Raw genomic sequence first — 18,020 nt, forward strand, 5'->3', positions numbered from 1 at the left:
TAGAAGAATATAGCCATGCCACAGGGAACTTTCACTCTCAAATGCCTTAGTTATGATAAATATACAGAAATTTGAGGAGTCTTAGATCTAATTACTACTAAACATTATACTCATTTAATCGAGGATCATAGCATAAGATGGCCACCATGGTCGAGTGTTCAAAGAATCAACTCCATAATTCCTACTCTTGAAGGTGTCCCTTATCGATCCTGACTCACTTCAAGCCCCTCACATGAACATAGTAACAAACCAATAACTTGCAGATCGTCAGAGAAGGTGATCTTCCACCTCCAAACATTGCAAAGATACCATCATTTCAATAAACAGCACTCCGATTATAACTATGAATCATCTGTAATCAAAATCTGGCAAAGCTGGATTGCCCGACTGCTTCGCTAGTGCCTGAGCCTGAGCTTGAGCCACTCTCTTTTGTTCCAAGAACCTGTTCATGCGCTGGATCAACTGCGCTGCCTTCCGCTTGCCTCTGTCGGTCCCATTCTCTGCCATTTCCTGCATTAGACCCATCAGTCCTTTCTCGTGTGCCTCTGCCAGATGCTGCTGCTGCTGCTCCCCACTGCAGAGGTGCAACAGTGTAGCAGCTGCATTCTCCTTGTTTCTGGGTGACCCACTCTTGATCACCTCCACAAGCACAGGCAGCGCCTCAGCAGCTGCAATTGCTGCCTTGCCCTCAGAGTGGCTCGAGAGAATTGCAAGTATCGCGAGGGTCTCTTCCATCATGCCTGCTTCTGGATCCATCAGCAGTCCCACCAGTATTGGGACCACTCCAGCCCTCACAGCCTTTCCCTTGTTGCCTTGGTATATGCACAGGTTGAACAATGCTGTTGCTGCATCTTTCTTGCCTCTTGGGCTGCCCTCACGGAGCAGAGAAACAAGTGGAGGAATTGCACCCAAGTTACCGATTCTTACCTTATAATCATCCACCACTGAGATGCTAAACAGTGTGGCCGCAGCATTCTCTCGTGCTTCCATGCTGCCCCTCCTCAGCACATGCACTATTCCAGGCACAGCTCCTGAGATGATGATCCTTTCCTTGTTGTCCTCGAATATGGAGAGGTTTAGAAGAGCAGTAACAGCATTCTCCTGCGTGTGCACGTCAAGGGTAGATAATAACTTCACAAGGAGGGGTATGGCACCAGCCTCAGCTATGCAGAGACGGTTCTCAGCACTGCGCCGTGCAAGGAGGCGGAGCTCTGCAGCAGCTGATCGTTGATCATCAATGCTCCGTGATGACAGCTTGCTAATAAGATCAAGAACCTTAGCATGTTCTCCTGATGAGCAGGTTGGTCGGGACTTGGCTGTCTGAGCAGGGAGCTTGGGTGGATCAATACCATTCGCCTCGGACCATTGCACTATAAGGCTGCGCAGCACATAATTTGGAGTCAAGGATTTGTTGGACAGCCTTTGTCGAGTCTTCGGACATGTGTCATGTCCTGCCTGAAGCCATTTCTCTATGGACTCCCGTTCATAAGTCTGTGTAAGCAGAAAAAGAGAACTGAGTGCAACTTGTAGAGACACAAACGGAAAGCAGTAACGAAGTTAAAACTCAGAATTTGCATTTTAAAAAAAATGAAAGCCAAGCTTATACAGAGACCTGTCCGGTAGCCACGATCACTGGATCTTTCATTAGCTCCAGGGATATAGGACAGAGGAAATCATCCGGGATAACAGGAGGCTTGGCCCTTTCATTGGACGGGAGAGGGCCTTTATTTGTAGGTGTGCCCATTTCAGGGTTCTGAGTCTGCATGAAATCCTTTACCTTCTTTAGCAGCATTGACATCTTCTCTATTATCTCTCCAGGATCTCCATCGCTCGCAACTACCATCTCATGCAATGCTAGTGATTCTTGTTTGAGATCTGATATAGTTAACAGCTGCAACTTTTCAGCCAGTCTACGCAGGGTTGATTGGTCCACATTGGCATCAGTGCTCATGTTGTAAGCAGATAAAAGATCTCTGTGTAGATCCATGTCGATCATGTCAACCCGTTCTTTGGCTCTTTTGAATTGGGCATGCACAAGTTCAACCTTGGATGCAATTGTACACTTGGTGAGTATTGGATTTTAAAATAAATAACAAGGAGGTAGGGGGGATGGTCCTCTACTGTTACTGATAATAGAGGCTGTAAAGTACAATGGAATTCTTCAAAACAATTGAAGTTCCGTATAAACAAATACTTTACTATAATACTCTCAAAAAGCTAAATTTCTTGACAAATAGTTTTACCTGTTCTCTAACTTCATCTGATATGTTTAGCATATCAAAAGGAACTTCGCTCAGCGCCTGCTCCAGGTGAACAGTGACCTCCAGGAACCTCTTTGTAGTTTTCTCCCTTTCCAGAACCTAAATCACATAGGCACCCACAGATATGTACACAATTCTTACATGGGGACGGTCAAATTTAAACAACCCACTATGTATTTACGGTTTGCAAAACCTATAGAAAAACAGAACTTTCAAGGAAAAAATAAGTGCCAGATGCTCCTGCCAGGAAACGTTCATGTGCAAGAGCATAAAAAATGACTGTTTAAGCTAAAATGAAAGGCATCCAAATACAAACAGCATACCAAGCCCAACCAAAATGCCGTAATAGCGTATGCTTGACACGGGCAGCTTAGATGTCAATCATCAATCTCTTCCAAAGCAAAATAGAACTTATATCCCGGACTACCAACACTGTTTTAGAAACAATAGTGTATTAGCTAACACTATGTATTATCCATGCAGTTTGCCTTACGCATGGACTCACTCGACGCTCACAAAAGGTTGTATGTTAACATTGTTTGGTGAGTGCAGGTGTTAGGTAGCATGTCCTAATAATTGAAAATGTAAATCAGGTTATATGTGCAACTCTAGATAATTTATTCCTTGAGACATAATATCTGAGACTAAGGATCTTGTTGATAATTTATTATATATGCTGTAACAAACTTCTTATATGCACAGTAAGAAATCAGCAGCTGAAGAAAATCAGTCTTAAATTGATTGGTTACAGTTCGCTCATACACTTCATATGTATGCTTAAATACCTTATTGAATCTCAATGAACCAAGTGTCACCAACAACGCGATAACTCTAGGTTTATTTTTACATTCTACACCCTTCTGATGCAGAACTGTTAAAGACCCAAAAATATCCTTTAGCTGTTTGATTCGATGATTAATAGAAGACAAAACTATACAATTCAACCACTCTGTGTTCTAAAATAAGAAACACAATTACCCTACTTTGATTTGTTATGAATACTCTGAGCGATCAATAGATCTATTATTAACCTTTGACTTCTTATACTCCGTAATTTTCATCAGTGAGATCTGTTTTGCCCAAGGACCTGCGGTGGCTTAGTCCTGCTTCGTAATTTTTGTTCTTCTGCTGCTTTCATATCTGTGTATTTCCTTAATTTAACAAACCAAAGCAAACTTTTCTGACAAATTTGACAACTTTGAATATTGGTTTTCACTTGTATCATTTCTTTTCCTGCTTGCATAAAACCTGAGCATTTGGTTGCCAGTTTTCTTTTCTCTTCAGTCTTAAACATCATTTGGTTGCTTCTTGCAGCTTAAATGCATACCTGTAAGAATCATGTGAATCTCAATTACAACTACCATGCGCTTTTACTTACTAGGAGTAAAAAGAACTCTAGAACATGTTTTCATATATTATACCAATGCCGAACATATGTGTAAAATATCTCAGATATAGTTCAATCTAAATTATCATCTCGAATGCTCCTTTTCTAACATAATTTGAATTTTGATTGATATTTTTATCGTGAAAAGTATGGGAGCAGAAGAAAACTCCAACAAAGTATCAAGATGAATAATTTCCCCTTCGGATCAAGGCTCTAATTTTGATCCTGAAAAGCAGAAGCTTGCGTTCGGAAGAAACCTCAAACATTCCAATTAATATGTGAAACCAAAATCCATAATTTTTCTAACTTTTACTGTTGCTGCCATGGACATAATAATTAGAAAATTTCGATTTACGTGATCAGATCTAAAGAAATAATCTTTCTTGAACTGAAATCGACTTAGTTCTAAGAACAGCAGTAAAGAGAGAAGCAACATTTCAGTGGCAGGCTAAACGTACGAGCGGTCAACATACCAGGCATATCTTGCTTCCCTCGTTCCCCAACCGGAGGAGCTCCCTAGCGGAATCGAGCGCCCGTTTGAGCAGAACAAGGGACCGCACCGCCTGCTCCGGGATCGGGTCCTTGCTCTCCTTGAGCTCCTGGAACATGGGCTCCAACAGCTTCATCCGCCGGGAAAGGTCGCAGAACTGCTTCCTGTACGCGTTCCGGTAGTCAGAGATGGCGGAGATCTCCTCTGCCGCCTTCGCCATCCTCTCCACCAAAGCCCTCCCATCTACTACCGCCGTCGCCTTCACCTCCTCCGCCATGGACCTCCAATCGACCAATTCCTCGACCGATCTAAAGATCAGCCGCAGCTCAATAGGGAGACGTGGGGTGGAATCGCTCGGGAATCGACAGGCCCGATCAAATTCCGCGTGGATTCGAAGACATCGCCGCAAGAAATGGCCAAAAGTATCCCCTTTGGAACGCAAGAGAGGAAAACTCAGAGCAATCAGCTGTTGTTTTGTTTATGTCCGCATTAGTACTCGGTGCTACGTGGCTCAAATTGACTCGCTCTGTATAAAATATTTACAAATTGTGAGGCGAGGAAGACCCAATTCCATTGGCTGATGTCGTTATATATCTATCCTTCCAAAATATTAAATACAATACATTTTATTTATCTACATAAATTTTAATATTTGATGTTATGGAGTTGATGCCACCTCATCCTTTTTTTTTTTCCCACATCTAATCACGTTTGAAGTCAGGAAAAAAAGAGCTTTGGAGCCAAAGTGTCTTACCATCAAAGATCAAACATGATTCTTAATGCTAGGAGTGTGTAGTTGGACAAGCACATATGTATCTCTAATTGATCATTTATATATAGGAAATAAATCAGTGGTTATTAATTTTTGGAAATTTTACAGGAATATGAATAGTAAACTCATATTAACATATATGTTGTGGCGGCGATATTGACAGGAGGCCAACATTGACTCGCTATGTGATGGAGGTAAGCCGGTCTCTGTCAACAACGTGTTCCTATGCCTACTACTGTTCCTCGTCAACTATATGGGTCGGTTCGGAACCATACAACTCTGATTCGATCGTATATTTTTGACCAAATTCGAATCGAATATTAACATTTAGGGCATATATATGTATATATGGGAACAAAGCATCGCAAACATCCCTGATAATGTCTGCTCACCAAGTCACATCCTATGGAATAGAATTAGTCGGAGGTTTGCTTCCACGATCTGACATCTTCGATCATCTAAGCTTAACACGTCCTCTATTATATTAACCCGAGAATCGAAGAAGAAGAAGAATCACAACACCACGTGAATTGTTCAACGATCAAGGGAGATAACCATGTGTTTTGCTCACGAGGAGAAGACGATAAAGCTAATCTTCTAATGCTTTTAAGCCTACCTGCATCTCAAGATAAGTGGCCTAAGCCTCCTTGGTGCCTATCTTTTTGCAATAGATAGGAGCTTGTAAGCCCAAAGAACTTTGCTTGCAGCTAAAGGAAGCATTTAACGCGTGAAGTCCTCATAATTTTCTTGATTCTTCTTCTATAAAGTAAGATATCCAAGATCCATATCCTTGATATTTTCTTATAAAGCAAGACTCGACAGACTGTTTCAAGAACCTAATGGAATGACCAAATCCTGGCATTGACTGGGGCTAAGTAATTCATATTAAAGGTTTGGGCATGATAAATATGGATATATGTCAATAACAAAAAATAACATACCTTTTTTTTTTTCGTTTTCAGTGTGGGGTCAAAAGTGCATGACAGCAGCATCCTTTGGATTAAAGTTGCAGTAGGTTGGTGACCATCCTCTTCCCTGTACCAAAAGAAGGTGCAACTTGAACAGTCACATGAAGGGAACTTGTATTCAAGCAAGAGTAGAGGCATCCAATTCCTCTCACCATGTTCTACTCAACAGATCATTCCATTTGCGTGTCAATCAAGCTATCGCTGGAAATACATAACAGAAGGTTTTAGCTTCCCCCTAGCTTCAAAAAAGGTACCTAATTTTCGGACAAAGAACATTATAGAGTCATATGGTAATGCATCCAAAAAATGTTGCTTAAAAAAAACACATCCATAAATGTGTACATAGGTCCAGCATCAAGAATTGCATATGATGAATTACCTGGGCAGCCCTACATGAAGTTGCTATGAGAATTAAGGAAAAGAACTCATGAAATAATCAAGAAGTCAAACACAAATACTGAATTATGGCATTCGCTGTCTTTGCGAATCTGGCTGCTCCACACTTAAGGTGATCCACACAATATGCTGACAGAGATAAACGAACTCGGATGCAATTAAATCATGTCATGTCAAAATTTATGGTGGCCGAAGAAACTACTTCAGCAGTAATCGTCTGATTAAGTAGAAGCTCACAGAACAGAACACACAAAAATCATGTCACCGTTTCCTACAGAATTGGAACCTAGTGCCTCGTCTATTTCCGAAACTGTCTAGCTGCAAATCCACACTACTTTTTCTTCTCACTCACTCCAGCAGACCTGCATGTTGAACAACCACATTGGTTAGGATTAGTTCAGTATCAGTATGCATATTGGTTTCGTCAACCACATCCCAGTATACTAAAAAAGTATCCAGATACTAAAAAGAAGCATAAGAGTGAAGAGAAAAACTAACACTCACCTCATCTTCCTCAGAACATTAGCCATCTCCTCACGCTTCTTCTTGGCCCTCTTGTGTGTCCCTAACTTTCGCTTTGCCACTTTCAGAGCACGCTTGTCCTTTCCGACTTCGAGAAGCTCCGTAATTCTTTTCTCATAAGGAGCAAACCCAGCAACTTCCCTGATTAAGTTTCTGACAAAATGGACCCTCTTGCTGGTTTTCTGGTAAAGATGAGAGTACATCATTTCAGACATGAAAACACAGTACCATTTGATCCAAGCCATCACAATGAGTTGATATAGTTCAACTTGTCACCTAAGACTCTTACTAAATAAGAAATTCCAGCAAGCATGTAGTTGTTCCAATTACAGGATACAAGAAAAAATTTGAGCACCCACAGAGAAAGACATAGTTTAATACGAAAAAATAAGGTGGATGAGATATTCAAAAACTCCAAGCCAAATCATTTAATGATGAATCGTATGATTTAACATTGACATTTGGGAAGAACATTTGCCAGCATAATAGTTCTGGTGTTCTCACGTAGCAATGATTTTTAATTTCCGAACATGGACAATGTTGATACTCGTTTAAACCAAGCTGCCACAAGGAACACACTTGTAAACAGCAGCGCTTGGCAAATGCAACAAAGTACATTGTTATAGTTGAGCTACTAATGCAGATTGTACATAGTTGTATGAGCTACCAAATCAAGTTCGAGTTGGATATAAATGTTACGACAAAAAAGTCATTTTCCCTACCAAAAAGAGAACAAAATTATCTTAGAAGCCACGGTCCAAGACTCTCAGGTAACTATCCTTTTAAAAGTTAATCATGATGGAACTTGATTAAGACTAAACCTAAAAAGGAAGTGCTCCCAGACTATGTGGCTCCGTCCCCATATTCTTTCATCCTAGATGAACAACTACAGAGTACAGACAAGCAATTATTGAATCTGCATTGATGAAGCTATTTCCAAATCAACTGCAAAGAAACCATAGATGCTCTCCTATATCCATGAATGTAAATATGCAGCAAGCAAACATCTGCCAATAAATCTAATCCCAACATATTAACCTGGTTCAATTATTCATATCAAAACTTAATGTAGATTATGAAGCAATAAATAAATGGGCACAATATCAGATTTAGCCGAGGGAAACAAATGGCCATTCCTTGCATGCTTCTTAAAATACAACTAAATCCTAAATATTATGCCAATCAACAAGATACTTGTCACAACTTGCATTACAGATTTACTTCCCACAAAGAAACGTGAGCAAGGTTACAAGGTAGACATTCATTGGCAAACTAAAAGGACTTGCCGATCTCATTCGACTGAAGAAAGATCTAAAAAATTCTTGGGCATACTAAATCTGGCAAAAGAAACATCCATGTTAAAGGAAGCATTGCTTGCAAATGATTTTTCTGTCGAATTAAGTATCTCCTATGTAAATATCCCATCAACTTAAAATGGCTTGAAACAAATTGATTTAATGATTTATCCGCATTTATTAAAAGAATGAACCTCACTGAGAAGAAATCACTTTATTTCATAGCAAACCATCATTAGATGGATTCTCACCAGAGAAAGGTAATGTAATCTTAATAAACAAGTATGGATTTTCGTAAACTCGATAGGTAACTCAGACATGAGGTTCATGAACAACATAAAATTTCACATTATGGCTTGGGCTAATTCTGAAATGGTCATGTGAACACACAACTCACGATTTAAGCCACTATATTGATTCTAAACTTTGATTCTGAAGTCTAACAATGTGCTCATTTAAACATAAGAGCATGGTATGTCTTCGATAGGCACATTTATTACGTGGTATAATGCACAGTGACGTGACTGAAATGGTGCACCAGAAGAATGTATTAACGGAAGTGCCATTAATTCGATCGGAACCGTCCAGTTTCCTGGTTAATAGTTGGACGGTTCCGATCACCTTTCTATTTCCACGTCCGGTCTAAGTTTATTAGGAATGTCGAACTTCTCGAAAAATATTAATATTACTACTCCTGAAATAAACAAATATTTAATTTAACTTTTGAAAGAGAAGATGATGATTAATATTTAGATTCTCTCGTGCCAAGACTAGCCATAAAATTGGGTTACTTGTTGTTGGTGTAAATAACTTTTAGCCATGGCCTCGGGGCCGACGCGGCTTGGGTCAGATCCGAATGACGGGTCGCCGTTTCCTTCGGGAATGGGCTCCTTGCCAACGTGCCCGGAGAGAGGCGCCTCGCCTTCGTCTTTGCACGCAGGTCGGGTCGGGATGCTCGACCCAACCCCTATGATGATTAAGTTAGTCGATGATCGTGGAAGTTTTTTTTCCCTCTTTCCATTCAGAATGCAAGGGTATTTATAGGGGAATTCGGTGTTACCTGATGTGTCTGCTCGCAGGGGGTAGGATCGTACCTTCTGATGACGTCTGACATCGTTGTTGGCGTGGCGTGCGGAATCGAGCCTGAGCGGTCGTTAATGGGTCTCGGTTGGCGTTACGACCCGTGTCAGTCACGCGCTGTCAGCCCGACAGGGACGCGAAGCGTCAGCAGGTGTCACACAAGTCTTATCGTAATTATCACCCTCATCATTTGTTATGTTAATTACCTTTAATCAGTGATGAGTGAAGAATACTTAGAAGCCAATATTAGACAATTTATGCAATTATAATTTGATTTATCTAATTATCTTTTTACCAAGTTTAACTTAATTTTTTTATGATTAAATCAATTTTTTAATGAATCTGATCAAACCGATTTACCTAAATTTAACTATTTAATTTAATTAAGTCATGTATTACCCTTTTATTCTCTCAAATTATTTGTCTCCACCTTTACTCCTCCTTGCGCATCACCTTCTAAACCTCCTCTCACTCGACCTTCGTCTCTTCTCCTCTTTCTATTGATTTCTCCTTCTCATCCTCCGTATCTCTCTCTCCCTCGATTTCCTTCTCTCACTCTACCTCCATTATTATCTCTTCGATCGACTCCATCGTGTCTTCTCCCTCTACCTCCCCCATTTGGCTTTCTCCTCCTTATTTATTGTTTTTTTCTTCTTTTTTTTTCCTTGACTCCCTCTCCCTCTCTTTCATCCACTACCTCTTTCTTATTTTTCTTCTACTATTATTCACTATTTCATTCATTTTCTCCTCCTTCTCCTCTTTTGCCTCACAATTTACCTATAAAAACGGTTATGCTCGAGTTATACTCATTCATATAATATATTAAAAAAATATTTTTTATATAAAATATTTTACATTTATCATAAAACTAAAAAACTAGAGTTATCATAAAAATATATTAACTTTTATATAAAATTATTTTAAATTAATAAAAAATTGAGTTACATTTGGATTGTACTCATTCACATAATATATTAAAAAACATATTAGTTTCTATATAAAATTATTATAAATTAATCATAAAACTTAAATTATCCTCAAAATATATTTCATTTTTATATAAAATTATCCTAAATAATTCAAAAACATTATAATCAAGTTATACTTATTTATGTAAAAAAATTAATTATATATAAAATTATCTTAAATTTATCATAAAAATAATCATAAAATTCTATATTTTTCTATTTTCTATCTTCGTTACACTCAAAATTAAAATAAATTAAATTCGATTACCTAATATATTTTAATATTAATAATTTAAAAAAAATATTATTAAGATAATTAATTATCAAAACTTTTGGAATTCTACTTAAACTGATTTATAAAAAATTACTAATTTTCTATTTATATAAAAATTAATATATTTTAAGGAATTTTACGAATAAGTATAACTAGATCGTAACTAACTTGAATGTAAGGGAGTCGACTCGACGATCCGATGGGATTCGACTTGAATCAATCTGATTCGGATTAAACTGATATATAAATTTAAAATAATTTAGTTTAAAAAATATTATTAATATTTTTTTAAAAAATAAAATCCTTCATAAAAATTAAATATAAGAACACCATCCGATCAAAGTCATGCCTTTTGTTTTAAGGATTAATTGCTCTTGTATCTTTTAACACACATAATATTCAGAGTCGATGAGGCACTGGGAGCTACAGACAGCCGTCCGTTTGCTTCCGGATATAATCTAGTATCTACACGTGTCCCGGAGCAGCCGGAAACCCCCTTTATAGCCGTCCATTTTGGTTTCGAGTAAGCCAGAGAAAGAAAACAGTGGAAACCGGTCAAATGTCGCGGAAAAAGACGAAGGCGGCCAATTAGTCGGTTGCTTCCTCCCCTTCTGGCCGAAAGGGAAGAGCTTTATCCTCCTACTACTCCTCCTCGTCCTCCTCTTCTCATGGACCCCCTTCCTTACCATCCTCAGCACATGAATCCCCCGTCTTCCCCTCCGCTGCAGAGGGAGCCCCCGCATCCTCCTCCGCTGGCATCCAGAGATCCCCAACGGCCGCCAACAGGAGGGCAACCCGTAGCTCCCAGGAAACCCACGCCTCCCCCTCCGCCACCCATGGATCCCCCACCTTCCCCTCCGCAGCACAGGGAGCTCCCGGATTCTACTCCGCTGCCTCCTCCCCGAGAACCCCGGTCCGCCGTAGGGTGACGAGGAGTTCCACCACCGCCAACAGGAGTGTGGCCCCCTCCGCCGCCCAGGAATCCCTTGCCTCCCCTCCAGCCTTAAATGAATCCCTCGACTCCCCCTCTGCCGCACAAGAATCGCCCGCCTCCTCTTTTGCTACCCGGAGCGCCGCCGTCACCCGTAGAATGACCAGGAGCGCCACGATCGCCAACATGCGCGCGACCCATAGCGCCAGCAAGGCCGGTGGGATTCGGCTGCTCGATGGCCTGACCAACGAGCAGCTCGAGAAACGGAAGGCCACTCCGGCGAAGAGGCACTCCAGTGATCGTCGGAAGGGGAAGGACAATACCACCGACGATAACCATGAAAAGGATAAGCCCTCGGCCGGCGGCGCCGCTTCTGTCGGTCCCTACACCATCTTCGTCGAGGCGAGGTCAGTGGCTATCGTTTCTTCTAAGGAAGTTTCGCTTGTTTCCTATGCTGAATCAGATAAACCGATCAAAGATTCATGATATGGTGCCGTCTTCTTGTTTCTTTCCGTTCTAAAAGGTGGTTGATTTGATTTCTTGAACCTTGTTAAGATGCTTCTTTTCTGGCAAGAACTACGATCTTTAATGCATCTAAAGAGAACTCTTTTTTTTTTCCCCTTGGTTTTCTTAACTTTTATTCGCAATTTTGTTCTCGTTTAGCTTCTTTTTTCAGTTTTCTTAACAAAAGGAAAGAACTTTGGTTTTGAATTGGGATTTTTGGTGGGAGTCTATCTCTGCTCTAAGTTTCCTGTAAGAAAAAATATATGGTAATATTGATATACGGAGCAGAATATGCTATAGTGGACATGTTACAAGTAAGGCCGAAATAATTCAGATATTTATAGTCTAAGCTATCAAAACTGACTTATACTTCACTGTATAGGAATGATCTGTTTCTGTGCTTCATTGCAGACTCCATTTCTGTAAATTTTATTATCCTTAACACTATTTCAATATATTTATAGAAATGCGAAAGGAAATTCTCAGTTTTTTCGATTTATTCGCATAATTTTCATTGTTGATTAGTTGTTCATTATGATGTGCTCTGAACTGCATTATTCTCAAAATCCATCTTGATGCTCACATTTGGTAGTCACATAGACGTCTTCTCTTTTCCCTGCTGATTACTTCCTTTTCACCAAAGCAATCTATGTGTGCCACCGTAGATGTTGGTCATTTTAACATGTACTAACAGTCACAGGATCCTGAGTTTATCCCAGATACCTGATTAGTTCAAGTTCCACATGTTTGGTAGATGCAAATTTATGCAGATAAAAATACTTTATTGTGCAAAAGAACCAGTGATGGATTGTTCTTTGGTACATTTGTTTGGTTATTACTGAAAGAACAAGGTTTTATGACTGTAATCGTGACACACCCAACCCAACGGAAAGTCGGGAACGGTATAACGTCATAATCCTATAGGTTTCCCATAAGAACGCAAGGGCCAGAATCAGAACAAAATAATCTCTACAGTATAACTATTGCATAATTAAGTTCATAATTAATCAATGCTTAGGATATTAATAACATAACTCAATCCATAATCATTCCACCCATAGGACATTCAATAGATTCAAAGACTCTTTAAAATTCAAAGTATTCCAATCTAAATAACATATCTACAAAATAATCTCAATGTACAATAATCTCAATAAATTAATTACATAATTTATCAGTAATCGATCCATCACGCTTCTATTGTGCAACTATAAAAAATCAAGAGAGAATCATATGAGCAAATCACAGCCCAATAAGCAAACTTATCATAAATAAACATAAAAAAACACATGAATTCTTTATGCATTTAACACATGTTTTTGAAATATGCATGGATATCAAATACTTTTTTCATTTTACATGCATTTCAAAATCATGACTTGTTATCATAAATTGTTTGAAGATTTTTCAGAACAAAATGCATGCATTTCAAATTATGAAAGGAACATACATTTACATGTATTTTCATAATGAAAGCATAAGTATAGTTAATGTCAGATATCACAGCATAAAACTTTGTAGTGTGAAAACTATCATTCATATAAATAGAACTAAAGGTTCATAAACATGAATACATTTAAGGTGTACATGTCTGAACAAAAGTCGCATTAGTATCAATAGCTGTGACCAAGTTATGTTTAACCCTTATGGTATAAATAACACATCTGTCTGTGTTAGGGTCTAGAAGAAACTAGTTTCTGAAACATATTCCGTTGTATAACCCTCACTGGTGGACCACATTTGTTTGGTTATTTCTGGAAAAGCAAGCTTTTATAACTGTAATTCAACATGCTGAGCTGAGACCTTGACAATCGAGTATCAATTGAATGTATCAGCAAGTATGTTTTGGTTGCTTGAAAGTTAGCTCTCTAGTGCATTGTTTGGACAAAAGTTTATCGAGTCCTGAGAAGCAGTAGATAGAGGATCTTAGTGGAAACTATATGGTGGTGATTAAATTAGCTTTAGAAGTAGCAGACTGAAAAAAGATTTGGTTTTCTTAAACTCTACTAGTGCCTTTAGTGTATCCCACCCCAGTGGTCAGAAGCCTTTAACCTCAAATCCTATATGTAGATGCTACTTTTTTGACCACTTATGATTAACCACTACAGGTATAATCCGTTTTAAGATCTTCTTTGAATAATTCTTGTGGTTAATTATAAGGTGCTGTTTGGACACAGTCATGCAGCGCATTCCAATGATTGTTCTCACGTAACTGAATGTATTGGCATTCTGTTCAGATGTAAACTTGTCGAGTGATGGACAATGTGAAGCATGATCAGTGTCTTCCCGCATTATTGTAATGCTGAATGAAATGAGTACCTTTTTTAGGCACAATTAGAGAAACATATTATCATGATATGTTAAGTATGGTTAATCTTTATGTTTCATACAGTCATTCCTTATTAAGCCTCTCATGTTCTTCATGCAGCAACCTAGATGGCAAGTTCCTGAAAGCAGCCAAAAATGTCACATCTGCTTTGAACTCTGCTTTTCCTTCAATATCTACAAAGGTGGTGGTCGAGGTATGTTTTTCCCTTTATATTATTTTCTACCTATATTAGTTCTTCATAGCATTAGTCTATTATGTGCGAATTAAGTGATGGGAATGAACATAAAAATTTGTCGTTATCACCTGTGATATGCTGTGAGAGGAAACAAGAAATCATCATACAAGTAAATATTTTCATGACATAAGCTAAGGCACCTAAAATTGTTAATATGATGTTTCTGATAAACTATTATGTAAATTAATGAACTACTTATGGGCTTCTTCTGTTTATGTCTGTTGATAGTTAAAACAATATCATTCAAATGTCTTTCCAAACAGGCAAACCCATCAAAAGCCTCAATATGTGCGAGTCAGTGTGTGTATAGACAAGTCGAAGAGAAGTAGCAAAATTAGAAGACTTGAAACAAGGAGCGGTAGCGGATGGGAAAATATAAACAGAAAGAGAAAAAAAGGAACGATTAATCTGGTCATGTAGAACTTATCCATTGGATCTCTTACTAGAAGGAAACTTCTTATGCTCCATCTTTTACCTATGCCTTTCTCGATGATTAATACCTATCGCTACCTGTACCTTTGAATTGATACCATTGATTATTTCAGTTAGCTATCGTTTCAAGTATTATCTTTTTATATATTTTCAGCCAAGAAAGGGATGCTTCAAGGTTCACGATGAAGAGGGTGAAATTTTTCTCCAATATCTGGTAATCCTTCTATGCAAACTCTAAAAAACTATTGATTTGTGCATTATATGTCTGCTGCACATATGAAAGAATGGAGTCGTGCAGCCTAAATTTAGCTCTTGGTATCATGTCATTCAGGATTTAGAAGAACCATATTCTGAATTGGAGTCCATCGACATACCCAAAGCCGTCAAGGATGTTGGCAGGAAGATTGGTTGATCAAGAGGCAGAGATATTACCGTAGCTGCACCAAGATTCCTCTTTTGACTGCTAATTTTGCTAGCCTTTCAGTGGTTGGGAAGCATAGGACGGGAGAATACTTTTCTTCCACCGACACATTCAGATTTGTCGTCTTCTTTACTGGATCTCCTCGAAATGGCTTAGCCTTGTTCTTGTGGCAGGCTCTGGACCATGTTCATCTTTCCACCATACTTCTTCTTAGCGAAAAAAGAACCTCTAACGTTAACAAATAGCTGTTTACTGTGTCGGTGAATTCTGATGAAAAGTTAACGATAGAAGATGTGCCGTATTCATTGGACACTTTTGTGGTACACCATATGAAGCCACTATGATTTCTTCTTAATTTGCCGCGTTCTTGCATGCTATCATAATTTCATGTTCCAATGTGAGAGATTAGGGGAGGAAGTGAGATGGATTTACGTGAACTATGATGTGTTTATCCGGCAATAATAAGTGCATTCTCCTCTTCTTTTTGTTGTTTTGAGGGTGAATCGTCTCAGCAGATACCATCAAAACGCAAAGATGGAAATCGTAGTAATAAAAGATCATTACGATACTCAAATGTCACTTGAGGAGAGCAACCGTTACATGATGATCCAATATGGCTCTGCTTGTCCTCTTATTTAGATATGTCACCATGCCCCCTCCCAAATATGATTGATTCTGAATGACGCTTACGAAGCAGGGCATGGCGTCTCCTTCCCACGTCTCTCAGTTACAGCCGCAGCAAGAACAGCTGCACTTGCCGCTGCACTTGCACTGGCTGCAGTTGCAGCCTCCTCCTTCGGACTCAGCTGCCATCTCGAACCCTTCAACGCTCCTGCAACAGTTGGTACGAGGAAATAGAATCATTTCAATGGGGTTATGATAGATCCTACTCGTCTTTTTGTCTCTCTCTAAAACACTGATCTTTGTCTTGTTAGATAGAATTAGAGTAAGTTTGGGAATCACTCTGACCCTGTCATGGCACCAAGGTTGATGATGCTTGCGGTGGTGGTGCCACGCTCTCCGCCCAAGTCAGGGTACATACTGCACCTGCATCCAGAGAAGAGAAGAGAAGAGAAATGTTTCGTGTCTCGTGATCTTTCGATTCATATGGTTTGAAGAAACATGGAGGAGGTGGTTCCTACCCTCCGCATCCACTGCCGCACTTGCAGCCAGAGGTACACCCGCAGTTGCCGCCGCAGCAAGACATCTTCTGAACTCCTCGGTCAAGTCTTGAGAGCTTCTCCTGCTGTGGCTTGAGAGATGGTGGAGACGAAGAACTCCTATTTATAGCACCTCCTGAGGAGAGTTCGGTCAATTTACAGTCACTGTAGCCTCGACAACATCTTCATCCTTTTAGACCCTTTCCAGCGTATACACATTGTAACACCTCAGACTTAGATTCGATGAAACCGATACATATCTTGTGGTCGACAGTAACAATACATAAAGTGGAGTTAAGAGTAAATGAGCGGATGCTGAGAATATTATGGCAATGCACACTGGGAGGGGGGGGGACTAAGGAGGCATACAGATTAGAGATGAATCGTTGTCGTTCATGTTCTTCCTTTGTGATAGGGTTTCAGCACTTCAAACATGAGCTTCTGCCGTTCAGCTTCCCAAAAGAAACTGAAACTGTAAAGAACGATTTTGTTTTGGTATTTCTGATTTGCTGAATAGCAAATGGAAGTCATTAGCTCTCATGATTTTTGTCCCTTCTTAAAGATATGTAAAGCACAGTCAGATGCTTCCTCTCTGATAGCACATAAGCTGAAAAGCTTTGATGCAAATCTTGTATGATCATGGCCTGTCTTTTTTAATGACGAGAACCTTGAAGTGACACCACCATGAACAACATGAGATGGGAACAACTCCTCCTCACCACTGCATGCATGAATGATGGGAAAGGACACTGAGAGCTACGAGGCTCTCCATCTGCCATTAAAGCACTCCTAGGTCAGGTCAAGGCACAAGCACCGAGGAGGAAGAAGATAAATTAAATGTATGTGACGGAAGAAACAGCAAGTATAGCCCGGGAAGCTCAATGGATGGTCTAGTGCGAAAGAGAGAGACAGGAATCTCATCCTTCGTCAAGCCGTAGAGAAGGGGGCAACAAAGAATGGCTGAGGAGAGTTCGTCCCCCACATGGATGAAGCTTTTTCGGTCATCAAACGATGCTGCTCCACCATTTCCAATCTAAGTGACGTCATATCCTGTCGAGGGTAACGTTCCCAACGGGCATACACGGCGGTGTAACGTTGATGTATAATTCATTCATATCATCATCATCTCCATATCAAACAAACAGGGTGCAGCAAGCAGAATTAAGGGCATTCTGGTCTTTTTAGCCAAGCATCGAACGATAAAAGCCGCGGGGTTAGGGTTTCGGTGGGCATAGCCGTCGGCGAAGCACGTCTTACGCTGTGGTTGGGTTTTTCGTTTTCCTTTCTCGTCTTCTTTTATTCTTCTTGTTATCAGTCGTCCGGGGGGCGGTGATTAGAAAGAGAGAGGGCTGGAGTGGGGTTGGAGGGCCCCCGCGATCTGTTGTGGCGGCGACGGGGGTGGAGGTGGAGGGGGCGGAGGGGGGGAAGCTAAGGTGCCGCTGTATTGGCTTGGTATCTTTCCTCCTCCTCTTCCTCCTCCTTCTTCCCTTCCCCCTCGTTCCCGCCGTAGATCTCCGGGCGTCCGCCACGATGACGGCTTCTCCACCAAATACACTTGATATGAGCCCCGTGCTTGCTTTGTTTCGGTTATTCTT

General features: G+C 40.0%; 2 protein-coding genes and 2 long non-coding RNA genes across 4 annotated transcripts; 1 reads left to right on the forward strand and 3 right to left on the reverse strand.

Annotated features, from left to right (window-relative positions):
• On the reverse strand, positions 1 to 4,620 carry LOC104000913 (protein spotted leaf 11). Its single transcript, XM_009423066.3, has 4 exons — positions 4,122 to 4,620; positions 2,244 to 2,360; positions 1,613 to 2,044; positions 1 to 1,491 (listed from the first exon to the last, which is right to left on the reverse strand). The coding sequence occupies exons 1-4, from the start codon at positions 4,413 to 4,415 to the stop codon at positions 349 to 351; spliced, it is 1,986 nt and encodes a 661-aa protein (XP_009421341.2). The 5' UTR covers positions 4,416 to 4,620; the 3' UTR covers positions 1 to 348.
• Positions 4,621 to 5,873: 1,253 nt separating this feature from the next.
• Positions 5,874 to 6,973, reverse strand: LOC135594998 (uncharacterized). Its single transcript, XR_010480257.1, has 3 exons — positions 6,779 to 6,973; positions 6,031 to 6,636; positions 5,874 to 5,945 (listed from the first exon to the last, which is right to left on the reverse strand). It is a non-coding gene; the product is annotated as an uncharacterized LOC135594998 (long non-coding RNA).
• A 3,999-nt stretch (positions 6,974 to 10,972) lies between these two features.
• On the forward strand, positions 10,973 to 15,620 carry LOC104000992 (uncharacterized). Its single transcript, XM_009423159.3, has 4 exons — positions 10,973 to 11,751; positions 14,277 to 14,370; positions 14,999 to 15,058; positions 15,176 to 15,620. Exons 1-4 carry the CDS (start codon positions 11,504 to 11,506, stop codon positions 15,254 to 15,256), a joined length of 483 nt encoding a protein of 160 aa, XP_009421434.2. The 5' UTR covers positions 10,973 to 11,503; the 3' UTR covers positions 15,257 to 15,620.
• A 189-nt stretch (positions 15,621 to 15,809) lies between these two features.
• On the reverse strand, positions 15,810 to 16,543 carry LOC104000909 (uncharacterized). The gene is made up of 3 exons (XR_010480525.1): positions 16,408 to 16,543; positions 16,235 to 16,312; positions 15,810 to 16,097 (listed from the first exon to the last, which is right to left on the reverse strand). It is a non-coding gene; the product is annotated as an uncharacterized LOC104000909 (long non-coding RNA).
• Between the last annotated feature and the right edge of the window lie 1,477 nt (positions 16,544 to 18,020).

This window comes from Musa acuminata, chromosome BXJ1-10 (genome assembly GCF_036884655.1).
Source record: "Musa acuminata AAA Group cultivar baxijiao chromosome BXJ1-10, Cavendish_Baxijiao_AAA, whole genome shotgun sequence".
NCBI classification, from domain to species: Eukaryota; Viridiplantae; Streptophyta; class Magnoliopsida; order Zingiberales; family Musaceae; genus Musa; species Musa acuminata.

What these genes read in the sequence shown, in the direction of transcription:
- LOC104000992 (XM_009423159.3), top strand. Translation starts at nt 11,504, where the DNA reads ATGACCAGGAGCGCCACGATCGCCAACATGCGCGCGACCCATAGCGCC. An exon ending in ACCATCTTCGTCGAGGCGAG is followed by an intron (nt 11,752 to 14,276) that starts GTCAGTGGCTAT and finishes TTCTTCATGCAG; the next exon opens with CAACCTAGATGGCAAGTTCC. An exon ending in CTACAAAGGTGGTGGTCGAG is followed by an intron (nt 14,371 to 14,998) that starts GTATGTTTTTCC and finishes ATATATTTTCAG; the next exon opens with CCAAGAAAGGGATGCTTCAA.
- LOC104000913 (XM_009423066.3), bottom strand. Translation starts at nt 4,415, where the DNA reads ATGGCGGAGGAGGTGAAGGCGACGGCGGTAGTAGATGGGAGGGCTTTG. An exon ending in AGGGAAGCAAGATATGCCTG is followed by an intron (nt 2,361 to 4,121) that starts GTATGTTGACCG and finishes TATGTGATTTAG; the next exon opens with GTTCTGGAAAGGGAGAAAAC. An exon ending in CAGATGAAGTTAGAGAACAG is followed by an intron (nt 2,045 to 2,243) that starts GTAAAACTATTT and finishes ATTGCATCCAAG; the next exon opens with GTTGAACTTGTGCATGCCCA.